This window comes from Vipera berus, assembly GCF_964194415.1.
Source record: "Vipera berus genome assembly, chromosome: 13".
Lineage (NCBI taxonomy): Eukaryota > Metazoa > Chordata > Lepidosauria > Squamata > Viperidae > Vipera > Vipera berus.
In genome coordinates this window covers 7,533,948-7,547,899 of record NC_138216.1, presented here as the reverse complement: position 1 = coordinate 7,547,899, position 13,952 = coordinate 7,533,948, and the positions used below count along the sequence as shown (strand labels likewise).

Here is a 13,952-nt window from a genome sequence, read left to right as displayed (position 1 = left end):
TGGGGAGGGGGGGGGAAGAAAGTCAACTAATTTTGATATATGAATTTGCCTAAGTAAATTGCAAGCAACACAACTTTATTGCCACTAGGCTAGAGCATCATCTCTTGAGACAGGCCCCGAGAATTTGGCTAACAGGTACTGCAGCCCAAAAATGTTTGAAAATGCCTTGGAGCCTTGTGGAATATTGCGCCAAAATTATATTCTGGTGAGCAGAACGAGGGGAAAATGTTATATCTGGAGACTGCTGTTGTTGACTGGGGTCTCAGGAACACCACTTAGCTGAGCGCCCTTTAAATTCAGGATTGGGCTCCTGTCAAGTCCCAACTAGGCAGGCCAGCAACCTCTCTGAGGTGTCGTCCGTGCAGAGGAGAGCAAACCCGTTCATTGCCGAGTTCACAGAACGCCCTTAGACAGGAAACGCCCCGAACCAAACTTAGTATATTGAGCAAATGCAGCCATTGCTGTATTTATTAATTAACTTGATCAAGTTTATTATGTGAGCGCTGCCATCACGTAGTTTCACTCTGTCACGTTCACATGATTTACAAGGAAATAAGGTTTCCAAAGTTGCTGTGGCTGTACTAGACCGTAGCAATCCCTACGTGCCTAGCCACAAAGACCGTGGATAGAAATTACAATTAGAAACGTGTAGAGGTTGGGGAAAAACAGAAGATCGTGTACTCAGTTAAGTTCTGAATCCCAAGTCTCCCTTCTAGTACTTGGTCTTTACCAGCGTTTCTATTTTTTCCTAGAGTTTCTCCTGTGTCCTCACCGCTCATGGGTCATTCTTCCTTGTCCTCTTGGAGCCCTAATACCTCAGTTCCTTTCTAGCAATTGCTTTCATCCGGGTGAAAATTAAAAGGAAATAATAGGGATTTCCCCCCCTTTTGCTATCACAGAAACTAGACAATGAAAACATTTCAGGACTTTTTGGTGAAAATTAAAGCTTCTATGTCACGGGACACGTTTACAGCAGTATGTCTTCCTGGATGTACATCATACTTTTATCTCTGTTTTGTAAGAGACAAACAGCAGCACAACAGAAATGGGCAGAATGTGGAAGCGAGATGCTTAAAATAGAGACGAAAGCTAAGTAAACCTTTTAAGGAATCCCCACACTGCATTTCTTGATTAATTCCTGTGCAAGGAAATCAGGCTGTTGTGGTTTTGTAAATTAGTACCTAAGGGAAGCCCTCCTGTTACACAAGCTGAACTTACTGCTGTATGTACATATATATAAAGTAGAATACACGTGCACAAGCCTTGATTGCAGTTGGAAACAATTTAATAGACAATTCGGTTACTAAAAAAAATATTAAAAAAAAAATATCCTGAGTCATGATCGGTTCGGCACAGCAATAGAGAATGCTGACTTTTGAGTTTCACTGATTGAGGTGCACTGATTTAAAAGGCTTCAATGCACTGTGATAGAGGATGAGATCCAGAATGTTAGGACCCACAGTTTTTTCTCTCTCTGTGTCTGTCTGTCTCTGTCAGAAACATGTGTCTGAATAAGGCTGTTTTCTCATAAAACAGTACTGCGTTGGATCAGGTTCTTCATGGGTGAAATTGAAATAATTTAAGGACTGACAAAATTAACTGCAGGATAGATCACTCCAAAGCACATAGTGGGTCACTCGTTTGCCAGGGGAAGAATGCACCAATGCACTAATTTGAGGGATCAGGATTTGCTCCGGTGAAGTCTACTTCTGAAAGTGTGTTGCTCTCCAGAGACGTGCTCCCATTTCCTGATCAGATTCGTTCCCTTCTGCTCGAGCAAAAAAGAAGACGTTAGCCATTAGGAACTCCACTCTTCGTTGCTCAGGAGCTACAGGCGGAGGCCTCAGCCAAAAGATGCTGGGCAATATCTGTTAATGCCGAGAAGGCTAAACTCTTGGGGAATTGCTGAAGAAAGTCTCTGCCTTCTTCCAAACTTTGTGTAAGTTGTGGATCCAGAGGGACACAGCCTGTCGAAAGGAGAATATGTCACTTTTTCATTTCGGATGCCCTGGTTGTCTTGTCTACATCTCCTGTTTTATCACTGACCTGGTTTGGATATTATGCTAAGTTAGGGTTGGCCTTAAGTAGGGTTTCTAGAAGAAGTCACAACTGGCAGGGTTTGCAAAGTACGTTAAGTAATAAGCCACAATGACTACGTCCATGCAACTTGCTAAGGTAAAACCAAACACACCACGTTAATATATTAGCGTGCAAGTTACATGCAAATAGACAAATTGGCCCTTGAAATCTCTATTCTCCCAGCTGTAATTCTAGGAGAAATTTAGCAATTGGACAATATGAGGTTGAAAAGGATTGTTCTCCACTGAGACACCCTTGGGAGAGTGGAGTTTGCACAGTTGTGTCTGCCAGTTACTAGCTAGTTACGTGTTAATATTCATTGAGAAAATACTCACCCAGGAATGGGACGCCTGCATGTTTGGCCAGTTCCTGCCCACCTCCTTTGGAAAAAATATTTGTGCATTCCTGGAAGGATACAAAACTTGGTTACAAAGGCAGGTGACGACAAAGGCTGTATCTGTAAGAAGAACGTCATTTTACACCTATCCATACAGTTATGGCCTTCTTTTCCTAAATGCAAGAAGAGAGCTGCTGCTGCTAAAGGCAGCTGGATCCATCCCTGTCTGCCACCAAAGCACCCAGCAGATGCTTCCTCAAAGTTTCCCAGCAATTGTAACTGAGAGATGGCTCTGCTCTAGTACAACTTAAGTTTAAGCCAAGGATCCCCATCATTTGCAGCCATCCAAATACAACTGCAAGTCACTTTTCAGCTCGTGCTGCTTTTAAAAGGAGAGTCTGGGGGGGGGGGTTAAGGTATCAAGCGAGAAGCCAGGAGACATGAATTCTAATCCCCCTTAAGCACAGAACCAGCTGGGTGATATTGAGCCACTCACTCACTCTCTCTTTCTTGAGTTTGGAAAGAGGAGGCAAGGGCAAGTCACTTCCAAAATCTTGCCAAGAAAACCACAAAGACCTGTTGGGTGGAAGCTCAGATTTTCGGATTTCCCCCCCCCAGATCTTCACATCTCTAGGCAAAAAAACTGCCCAAGATTAAAAGAAGCTACATGTAATTCAGTCTGGTTAAGGTGCGGGAAAGCAATTAACTAGACCCAAGCACCATTGGAAGCAATTCTATCTTCCCTTCTGAACCTGGCCCCAGGTTTAGAAATCCTTAGAGCCGCCCCTGGCGTCAATATCAGAACCACGATCCAAACTAGGCACCCAATCCTCACCGAGCAATGGGGACAGACAAAGCCGCTCATGTTCTCCACAATCCCGAGGACACGCAGGCCGGTTTTCTTGCAGAAGGTCAGTTCTCGCCTTACGTCTCCCACTGCCACTTCCTACAGGAAGAAAAGGAACTCAGTGAAGGGGAAAGAAAAAAAAAAGCTTCAAAACAGAAACGATCATTCGCCAGCCACCCTTTGCAGCTGCCCTGGGACATGCCTGCTAAAAGGTCATCTTGGAAGGGGAAGCTCTCCGGACAGGGAGCTTTGCCAGACCTTCATGTAAGCACCGTGGAATGGCAGATAGATCCAGCCATCCCAGAAGCCCTGTGTGTCACTGGACAGGCGAGGGAGGTAGCATTCGGGATCACGTTCATCCAAGATCTCCCAGATAACTGCTGGCTTCTCAGCCTGCATTTAAGTTTTCTTTCATTTGGATTTGATTCGGGCCAGCTGGTTAAACCTGGCTAACCACGGTTCATTACTTTGTGCAGAGTTTAGCACGAAAGGCTGACCCCCCCCACTCCAACAAGGCGTCTGGCTGATTTCAGGACTTTCAGACCCCTGCCTCGAAACCCCTTATGCTGCTCCAGCAGTTGCGTTGGAAAAAAAATACCGAAGTGGGGGGGGGAATCATCTCTTGTTCTTAGCGAGACGGGTGCAAAATGCAGAACGTCGAGATTTGGGGAGTGAACTTTGGGATGCTGCTGAGATAAAAGGGTTCCATTTTGTTTTCCTGGATCCTGCAGGATCCTGGTGAGCTGACTCAGCGGGATGTCCGAAGCCAGTCGTTCCCGTACCTGGGGCGTGGTCACCAAAACTGCCCCAAGAGGTTTAAAAGGCCGAAGGGATTCCACTGTGGAGATGTGCTCGTCGGACGTCCCAGGGGGCGTGTCCACAATCAAGAAGTCAAGTTCTCCCCAGGTAACGTCGGCGACGAATTGCTTTATTAAAGCTGTAAAGGTACAACATGCAAACGAGGATCACTGACCAGGATACGAGAGACACGTTTCCATACTTTTGCAGGGGGGGGGCAGCGGAAGCATCATTCCGTACCGTTTTTCTTTGGTCCTCTCCACACCACAGCGTCATCTGGCTTCTCCAGAAGGAAGCCTATAGACATCAGAGCAATGCTTTTGTCCTGGTCAACGAAGACCGGCACCCAGCCGCTGTCGCATTGGTGGACGTCTCGGTCCTGCACATTCAGCATGCGAGGGATGCTGGGGCCACAAAGGTCCACATCCAGGATCCCGACCTAGAAAAAACAAGCAGGGGTTTTTTTTTTGGAAAGAAAGATCTCACAAGGCTTTTGCCTGGAGTAATAATGTCCTCCAATCTATAGTTCAGGCACTGTTGGTGGTCTGCAAGGTTTAACAATAGTACAGGAAACTGCTGAATCTTTCCAAAGGTGGGCACTCTTGCCAGACACTGCCCGTGTTATTTACATTAAAATCCTGCAATTCCACAGATACGACGGAAGCTGAGATCATGTGAAACTGTAGTTCCCTGTGAACACTACAGTTTACATGATCTCAACTTCCCTTTGCTTTCCTAGGAAATGAAGAGAAAACAAGGAACGGTCTTCTAAAACTCCAGAAACCAAGTCAATCAACCGACTGCAAAGGACATCTTGGCATCTAGAGTGGTCTTCGTTTGGAAAATGCGCACAGGAGCAGGCAAGGCAGAAGACTAAACAATGACATTATCAGGCTACTCTCAGACGGCTAGAGTGGGAGCTGTGAAACCGTTGGGTCAAAAGGTACACACTGTCTATGCAAAGCTCAAAAGGTAGAGCAAATAATCTTATCGTGGATACCTCTTGCATTTCACAGATCTCCTGACACAATGTTTACCTTTTTTCCTCCTCTATACAATAGCTGGCAAACCTACACAACTTCCAGTATTAGACCAGCTGCCGTCCATCCCAACAAGTACAGCCCACAAGAAGACACCCTACATCCCTCTGCTCCGTGCTTTGACTTGCATTGGACACGGATCATCTAACTTTCTGAGGCCGTACTTACTTAGTAGCTAACATTTCTAACGACCTTCGCTCATTTCGCCGGGACCTGAAAACTTGGCTCTTCGAGCTCTTTGGCCCAGACTGAGGGGTTTTTTAATTTTAATTGGGTTTTAGATTTACTTTTGGGGCTTGAATTTAATTAATTGTTTTAACTGATTTTAATTTTTGTATTTCGTGGTTTTAACTGCCTTGTAAACCGCCCTGAGTCCTACGGGAATAGGGCGGTATACAAATTCAATAAATAATAACTGCAATGGGCAAGGCAGGGGTTCTTCTTTACGGGGATCTGGAGTGTTCAATTCCTTTTTTTCTAAATGATGGCAGGCTATTTTCGAATCTATCACAGAGGCTTTGTATGTTTCCCACTTCAGAACAGCAGGAAACCATGCCACTCATTTCAGCAAGATGTCTCTTGAAAATGGGGTATAGGTAGGGGGGGAATAAGACCCAAGTGCAGCTTTAATGCCTCGCTATTAATACCATGCCTAGGCAACCTCGGCTCTTTTATGACTCATGGACTTCAACTCCCAGAATTCCTGAGTCAGGTAGGTGACCTCGGCTCTTTTATGACTCATGGACTTCAACTCCCACAATTCCTGAGTCAGGTAGGCGACCTCGGCTCTTTTATGACTCATGGACTTCAACTCCCACAATTCCTGAGACAGCTACCCCTGCGTTGGAGATAACTCTACAAGAGATAAATGACTCTTCCTTAAGCTGCCTTCAGTCTAACAGGAAAGAAAGCTTCCTAAATTGGATGTTGGCAACCTTCCGCTTCCCAATCCAGCCAGAGGTGGTAATCCTAGCAGAATACACGGAAGCAAACTGGCATCAAATCCCATGGTCGGTCTAATAAGTGCAGCCCTATCAAAGCTGTTGATTTTCCGGGTTTCAGCCAGAAACCTCAGATTTGCAATATAACCTACATCGGGATGTCCAACCTTGGCAATTTTAAGACCTGCGGACTTCCAACTCCCAGAATTCCCAGCCAGGCATGCTGTCTGGGGAATTCTAGGAGCTGTAGTCTGCCAAGCGTTCAAAATTGTCAACTTTGGAGAGCGCTGGCCTACAACAAAGGGCTGGGGTGCACAAACCTGCGGCCCTTTATTTCTCTTTTTCTGACCCCCCCCCAAAAAAGAGCTTCTCTCAAATCACTGGAAATTGAGAGCAAAACTGGGAGTGGAATTATGATCATCACTGTAATAAAGAAACAATCGTAGGGAATCCAAAAGGCTGAATTTTTCAGGAAGTTGGGCTAAATCTGGAAGCTGCAAAGTCTGTGTCTGGAGGCAGCTCTAAGTTTTGTACCGCACTGTCTCGAAGTGGCACATACCTTTTTCCCAGCATGCTTGAAAGCCAAAGCCAGTTCAGTGGAGATGGTGCTTTTTCCAACACCCCCTTTCCCCGACAGCACCAGGATTATGTGCTGGACCCCAGCCAAATTGCCTCTTTCTGTTGGGAACAAGAGAAAATAAGCAGAGACAATTCAAGCGATGTCTGACCAAATAGGAAAAAGAAAAATGAGTAGAGGAGAATCAACAACCCAAGCCTTCTTTCCAATTCTGAGGGTGACTCGAATGGCGTCGTGTAAATTCCTTGAACTTACAAAATCAGGACAAATCAGGGCAAAATACGCCCTGATTCAAGGTGATCAGCTAGTGTCTGGGTCCTTAAGCAGGCCAAATTAAAAAAAGAAGCAGGACTGTGCTCAAGCAGAATCAGTCAAGAGTTTGAACATTTGAAACGTATCAAGAACAAATGTATTTATCCCTATAAGTGCACGAGACTCTCCCGGTTGATTTAGCTACCAAAAGCTACCAAAAAGTTTCCAGGGTGGAAAGGGCTGTAGAATGTTCTTTATAACTGCACTTTTGGGGCCATTAGGATACTTGTTTATTTATTTATTTATTTATTTGATTGATTGATTTTATATACCGCCCTATTCCCGAAGGACTCAGGGCGGTTTACAGGGCGAGTTAAAACAATACAAATAAGTACACTTTAAAATAGAATTAAATTAAGACTAGCCCACAATTAAACAAATTAAAATTAAATTAAAATTAAAATTAAATTAAAACCCCCTCAGTCCAGGCCAGCAAGATCAAACAACCAAGTTTTAAGGTCCCGGCGAAATGAGCGAAGGTCTGGGGCAGTCCGATGATGTTTATTTTTTTTAATTTTAATCCCATTTATATCCTGCCCTTCTCCGAAGACTCAGGGCGGCTTACAAGCTTAGCAGTAGCCTTCATTCTATGTATATGCCTGCTTATTAGGGCTTTCACACACACCCCCAAGCGGCATTATTACAAAGTCAGCTTAATTGCCCCCAACAATCTGGGTCCTCATTTTACCTACCTGGGAAGGATGGAAGGCTGAGTCAACCTTGAGCCTGGTGGGACTCGAACCTGCACTAACTGCAGGCAGCTGGTGTTCCTTAAGGAGGCATTAGCCCACTGCTCCACCAAGGCTGTTGACGATGATGCCTAAAACACGAACTTCCATAATTCAGGAAGCAACTCCTTCCCTTTTCCCAGAAGTCCAACAGGGCAATATTTACCAGCCGGAAATACAGTAGATATGGCCACTTTTATATTTCCCAAACAAGCCAGACTGTTACAGAAGTAAGACCCTGGATTACAAAGCTCCACTGTAAAAAGGTGGCTGTAGAAGTGACGGGAAGTCAAGAATGGATTCCTATTCCACACTAACCTGTGTGGTTAGCTGTGGTTTGACTTAAAACACAATTGGGTGGGATCATACACTGTACTAAGTCAAAGCCAAACAAGACAAGTTATGATTTAATCTGAGGCACGAATGCAATTATACAACAAGCCTCCTGAAACTGAATCAAACGTGCACTGTGGACTACCAATTCCTGTCATTCCGGCATGAAAAATAAATAGCTGTCATACATCAGCAGACCACCAAACTGGGAAGCTGGTCTAATAGGTGGGGGCATACTGCAAAATAAAAAATAAATTTTTTAAAAAAGAATGCACTTTTTTTCTGACATTCTCTGTAAATCTTAAGATGCAACTTCTCCAAGGAGATGGTGTCATATTAAGTTTATGCATATATTCTGAATCACCTTTTCCTCTTTGAGTCTGGATTGCTGCATAGCCTAAATGAATACTTCTGAATATAAACTGAAGCCTTATTGTTGGCTAACAACGGAAAGGTCAGCCAGCAATTAGGTTAATACACAACCTTACCCTACATGGCAACTTCAAGATTTGGGTGTGCAGTTCCCAGAATTTCCTATTCACATGACCTTGTTGGCTAGGAAGTTCAGAGAGCTGCGCATCTGGATTGTATCAAACTGGGAAAACAATCAAACAATGTAAATTTTTAGATTAAGAGAGATTGCATAACTAACAGAAAACATTTATTTCTCTGATTTATCAGCCAAAAGCTCTCTGGGCGGGCTACATTTTCACCCAGACTTTCATGTTTTGACTATATCATCCAAGGACAAATGAAATCAAGTTCTGAGAATATGATCAGAGAACAGAGCAACTGTCTTAAAATGATTCCTGCCCTATATTTCCTGCTTCTATATAAATTAAAAGCAAGATTAGCAGAAAAACTTAAAAAATAATAAACAGATTAGGTAGAGAAAAAACAAAGCAAAAAGATAAAAACCTCACAATTCTAAGCACAAGTGGATAGCCAACAAGCTTAACTGGGTTATTGAATTAACCCATTTTCAGAGTCTGTATAAAGGACTGGATCATAAACTCACCAGAAAAATTGGGTTTGCAGAATGTATGAAATTATTCAAGACTAATCAAGGCTAAAACCATTTTGTTGAATGCTGCCTCAAGGCCTGATCTGGTTAAGCAAGAATAAACCCAGATGTTAGGTTCGGATCCAAATTCAACTGTCTAGATTTTGTTTGTCATTAAGTCACAAGCAACTTACTTCACTGATTTCAGTAGGAACCAAGTTCAGATCATTTAATTTTGATCCAGACCACCCATTATTGGTCTGGAATATGTACATTAGATTTAATTTCTGAATAGCATTTCAGCGTTCAATGAAAGTAATTTAATTATGTCTGTCTTCACTGGCATGTTTAAAAAATCAAGATTCATAAATTTACAGTATAGAACAAGCATGCCTAACTCCTCTGCTGTCCATATTTACAATGCTCTCATTTAACAGCTGTAATTGGTACTAATATTTGCAACACTTCCTATAACTGGTGGAAGCCAAGATCCAAGACAACATGTTGATTAGAATTCCATGGCTTCTCAGTCACTGGGTCTTATAATAAAGACATCCAAGAGGTAAACACGTCTAGTATGTGATCAGGGACTCAAGAGAAGGAAAAGGTGAATAAGTGTGCAGATGTTGAGTCACCCAGGAATTTCCTGCAATTTAACACAGCTAGGCTGAAGAACATCATTATAAGTTACTCAGCTGCATTATAAGAGGAAGAAACCGTCTCCTGGACAGAGAATTTTGAACACCCAAAAATGTATGAAGAAAATGAAAACTAGCAAACAGGATTCCTGAAATCCTGGTGGGGGAGAAAGATATTCAGCAGGAAGGCAGGACGTTTGCCTGGAAATGGAGCCTTCCATGACATTGGCGGAACTCATCAGAAAATCCACAGAAGGTAATGTTGGGGTAATTGCCTTTCTTTTTCTATTACTAAATTTATTGGGAGAAAAGTTCAGCTGCCATTCTCTTTTAAAATGGATGTCATCCGAAGACAATGCCTTGATTGGAATTTGATATCAAATAGGGTAACAAGAAGTCGGGAATGGAAATATATTTGACAGCAAAGGTCAGCTAGGACATCTCTGATAGTATGGGACGTCCCCGATTTACGATCGTTGGTTTAATGAATGTTCAAAGTTACAATGGTGCTGAAAAAAGTTATGACTGATCCCCAGACTTACAACCGTCATAGCTTCCCCGTCCTCATATGATCACCATTTATGACCTTCCCAAGTGGCTTCTGGTAAGCAAAGTTAATGGGGAGGTTGACAGAAGGTTGCAAGTCACGGTCATGGGATGCTTTCGCTTAACAACCGTGGGAAAAGGATATAAAATTGAAGCAATCACATGACGCCTCTCTTAATGACCACACATTTTTCAGTCCCTATTGTGGTCATAAGTCAAGAACTACTGTATTAATACATGAACAGCACACCGACCTATCATTTTGATCTGAGTTCAAAGATTTAGTCAATTGTGTATGCTATTCAAAGACTGGGCAACTTTTACAGAGCGGGGTCGTGGAATCACTACAGAGAAGTGGAGAATTTTTTTTTCAGACTTCTTTTGTTATATATTTATATATTTCTATACAAATATTGGGCATTACCATCTAGAAAAATGCTCCATTATCCCATTGCTGAAATTTGGATACTTGTTGCCAAATATCACTAGCGCAATCTGGAGATCCAGATGGACCGCATCCAGACTGATGGGTAAATGAAATATCCAAACAATGTATACGTTTAGGCAAAACATTGGACACGAAATGTTATAATGAATACTAATAGAGAATATTTGTAACTTGCGGATGAACTGTGGAATATAACTGTGGAGCCTAATGAATAATTATAAATAAAAGCCTGCATTTTAATTGTGTTTATTTTATGCCTTAATGAATCCTACTTCCCATACAGTCCTATGAGGAAAATCTCAAATAGATAACAAATTATTGCAGGGACAGCTGATTAACTTAAGGCTATAAACTAAAATCCAGAAATAAATGCATGACATCTGTGCTTTAAATGCTGACGCCATCTGGTCTCTCTCCTGATTCTCCCGTTTCCTCTCCAATTAATCACATGGGTTTCAATTTAATTAAATATACTCACATTCGCTCTGTCATTGTTGGACATAATTGATTTAAGTGATGACAGTATTTAGTTTGAGTTGTGAGACCAGATATAATTTGTCATTTGGCCATTAGCAGCACTGACCAGAGATTCCAATACATCAGGCAAGTTACCTGATCAGACTAACCTGGCTTCACTGAGTGTTATTGTTTGTCACTTATTATATTATAACTCTGCTAAAAAAATGGGTATTTTTTGGTTTCAAAGTAAGAATGGTGGTGGTTTGCCTCCTAGAGGCCTCATTCTCATTTTTAATTCACCTATTGGTGACATCACCTTGTCAATGAATAATTTCCTGATTAGTTTGCAATCTGTCAGAAGTTAAGCATCCCTGCTTTAGGAAATAGAAACCTCAGTAATTTCTACTGATGCTTCTCCTAAGAATTTACTGTTTTCTAATGGTATTTTATAGGATGCAACTGCAAAATATTTTCATCTCTTATAAAAAAGGCTTTTATTTGTATACTCCCACTGTGGATATAACCAAGACATATTATTAATTAACCCCACTGATAGAATAAATATTGGGTTAACCAGATTTACATCCCAGAAATCTCATGTTTGGTTTAAGCAGATGCCACAGGTATTACAAATGGGTTCAGAACAGGTTCTAGCCACTTAAAAAAATATAAGTGAACTTCCCACTTCAATTCCATTTTCTGCCAGTCACCTCTGTGCAACTGGATAGCCATGTGGTTGGTTGTAATCTCATACTGAGACTTGAAAAAGACAATTTGATATTGTGACACTAGCACAATGCTAATAGGGAAGGAAGGGCAGACAAGTTGATTGCAGCGATTGTGTAAGTGTACCACAGCAACCCAAAAAAGAAAGAAAAAGGTCTAAATCTGGAACAAATGCGAAAGTCCAATGAGCTGAGTTCGTATATGTAACACTCAACGAAATGCAAGGGCTGAGTTGAAGTAATGTGCTACATCCCTCCACCCCACCCCCAGCCTTGGTGGAGCAGTGGGCTAATGCCTCCTTAAGTAACACCAGCTGCCTGCAATTAGTGCAGGTTCGCATCCCACCAGGCTCAAGGTTGACTCAGCCTTCCATCCTTCCGAGGTAGGTAAAATGAGGACCCAGATTGTTGGGGGCAATTAAGCTGACTTTGTAATAATGCCGCTGGGGGGGGCGAAAGCCCTAATAAACAGGCATATACATAGAATGAAGGCTATTGCTAAGCTTTGAATTGTAAGCTGCCTTGAGTCTTCGGAGAAGGGCAGGATATAAATGGGATTTTTTAAAAAAAATACTACCTATGCTTTAAATGTATCAATATTTTTAATGTCCTAATATATTTTTAACTTTGGCAACTTAGTGTTTTTAAAGTTCCAAGTTTTTTTTAAAACAAAATCTTTCAATCTTAACTTTGGCAACTTTAAAATGTCACGGACTTCAACTGTTTCACATCTTAGCGCTTCCAAGATCGACAAACATTTTGCACTCACTGTACTTACTTATTCTCTTGCAATCTGTAGCATTTCCGCTCTGCTCTAAAGCCTTTAAAGTCAGGGGTCTTCACACGTGGCCCTTTGATGACTTGTTGACTTCAACTCCCAGAATTCCTCAGCCAGGCATGCCCTTCCCACCCCCCCTTTTATCCCCCTAGAGCCGAGAGATTGCAGAGAAAGGGATTACAAGAGAGTATGCAAAGTCACAATGAGTACACATAAGCAAAAGGAACGTTATTAGTGCCAGGGAATTCTGGGAGTTGAAGTCCACAAGTCATCAAAGGGCCAAGCTGGAAGACCCTTTGCTTTAGGTGGTCCACATAAACAAAGGTATTAAACTCCTAATAATTATAACCATATTAAACACCATCATAATGGGGGGCAAAATAATAACAATAACAAAATAACAATAATAATAATTAATAATAATAATAATAATAATAATAAATAATAATAACAACAATAATAACAATAACAAAATAATAATAATTAATAATAATAATAATAACAACAAAATAATAATAACAATAACAAAATAATAATAATAATAATAATGATAATAATGATAATAATAATAATAATAATGATGATGATGATGATGATGCAAAGATGACAGATGCATTTAAGGGTTTAAAAAAATAAAAACAAATACAGGACAGCCTCTTTCTCCTCAGGCGACCCCCGCCCATCCCAGTCCGCTTCGCAACCTAACCTCCCCCACCGAGGCCTGACACGCGTGTTGGCTTCGGGAGGCCGACCCAAGGCTGGTCGTGTGAAGAGGGAAACCTCCCTTCCCGAAGGTGCGGCGACCCCGTCCCCCGAATCCCAGGGGCCGGGCGGGGGATCCTCGGAAGGTTTCCCCACACATCGAGATTGGAGGATGACAGAGGAGCCGCAGGCCGCTATTCGTCGGGGAAAGCGCTTCTCCCTGAGGGGGCAGAACTTCACCTGTTGAGCTTCCCTCAGTGAAGCCCCCCCCGTCCCCCCCCTCACGCGGCGCCTTCCCTCACGGACTCACCCTCCTCCCCCTTCTCCATGTTGCTCCCGTTCGCCTCCCCTCGCGCTGCCCTCGAGAGTGGCACCACTCTTGTCCAATCGGGCGTCTCCTCTGCATGACCCCCCCCTTTTCAGACCAATAGGAAGGCAAGCGCGGACATCTTCTCCCGCCTTCTCATTTCATTCGCCAGCCCGTGGCTCAAAAGGCGATTGGAAGGAGGAGGAGGAGGAGACACTGTGGGCGGGACCGAATCGCGCCCCCCTCCCCGCTCCTCAGCCAGTCAGCTTTTTTTTTAATTACCCGAAGAAGCCGCTTGTCTTCCTTTACTTTCGGCAGCTGAGGGGGGGGGGGAAAGGAAAGGCGGCGGTGACG

General features: G+C 42.8%; 1 protein-coding gene across 2 annotated transcripts; it reads right to left on the bottom strand.

Moving 5' to 3' along the window:
- Positions 1 to 1,267: 1,267 nt before the first annotated feature.
- Positions 1,268 to 13,640, bottom strand: NUBP2 (NUBP iron-sulfur cluster assembly factor 2, cytosolic). Of its 2 annotated transcripts, none has more exons than XM_081338198.1 (7): positions 13,602 to 13,640; positions 6,602 to 6,720; positions 4,302 to 4,500; positions 4,046 to 4,200; positions 3,252 to 3,362; positions 2,415 to 2,484; positions 1,268 to 1,967 (listed from the first exon to the last, which is right to left on the bottom strand). In XM_081338198.1, the coding sequence occupies exons 1-7, from the start codon at positions 13,618 to 13,620 to the stop codon at positions 1,822 to 1,824; spliced, it is 819 nt and encodes a 272-aa protein (XP_081194324.1). In that variant the 5' UTR covers positions 13,621 to 13,640; the 3' UTR covers positions 1,268 to 1,821. The 2 variants fall into 2 exon arrangements, with proteins under 2 accessions (XP_081194324.1, XP_081194325.1); XM_081338199.1 differs by lacking the exon at positions 13,602 to 13,640 and adding an exon at positions 13,532 to 13,548.
- Positions 13,641 to 13,952: the final 312 nt, after the last annotated feature.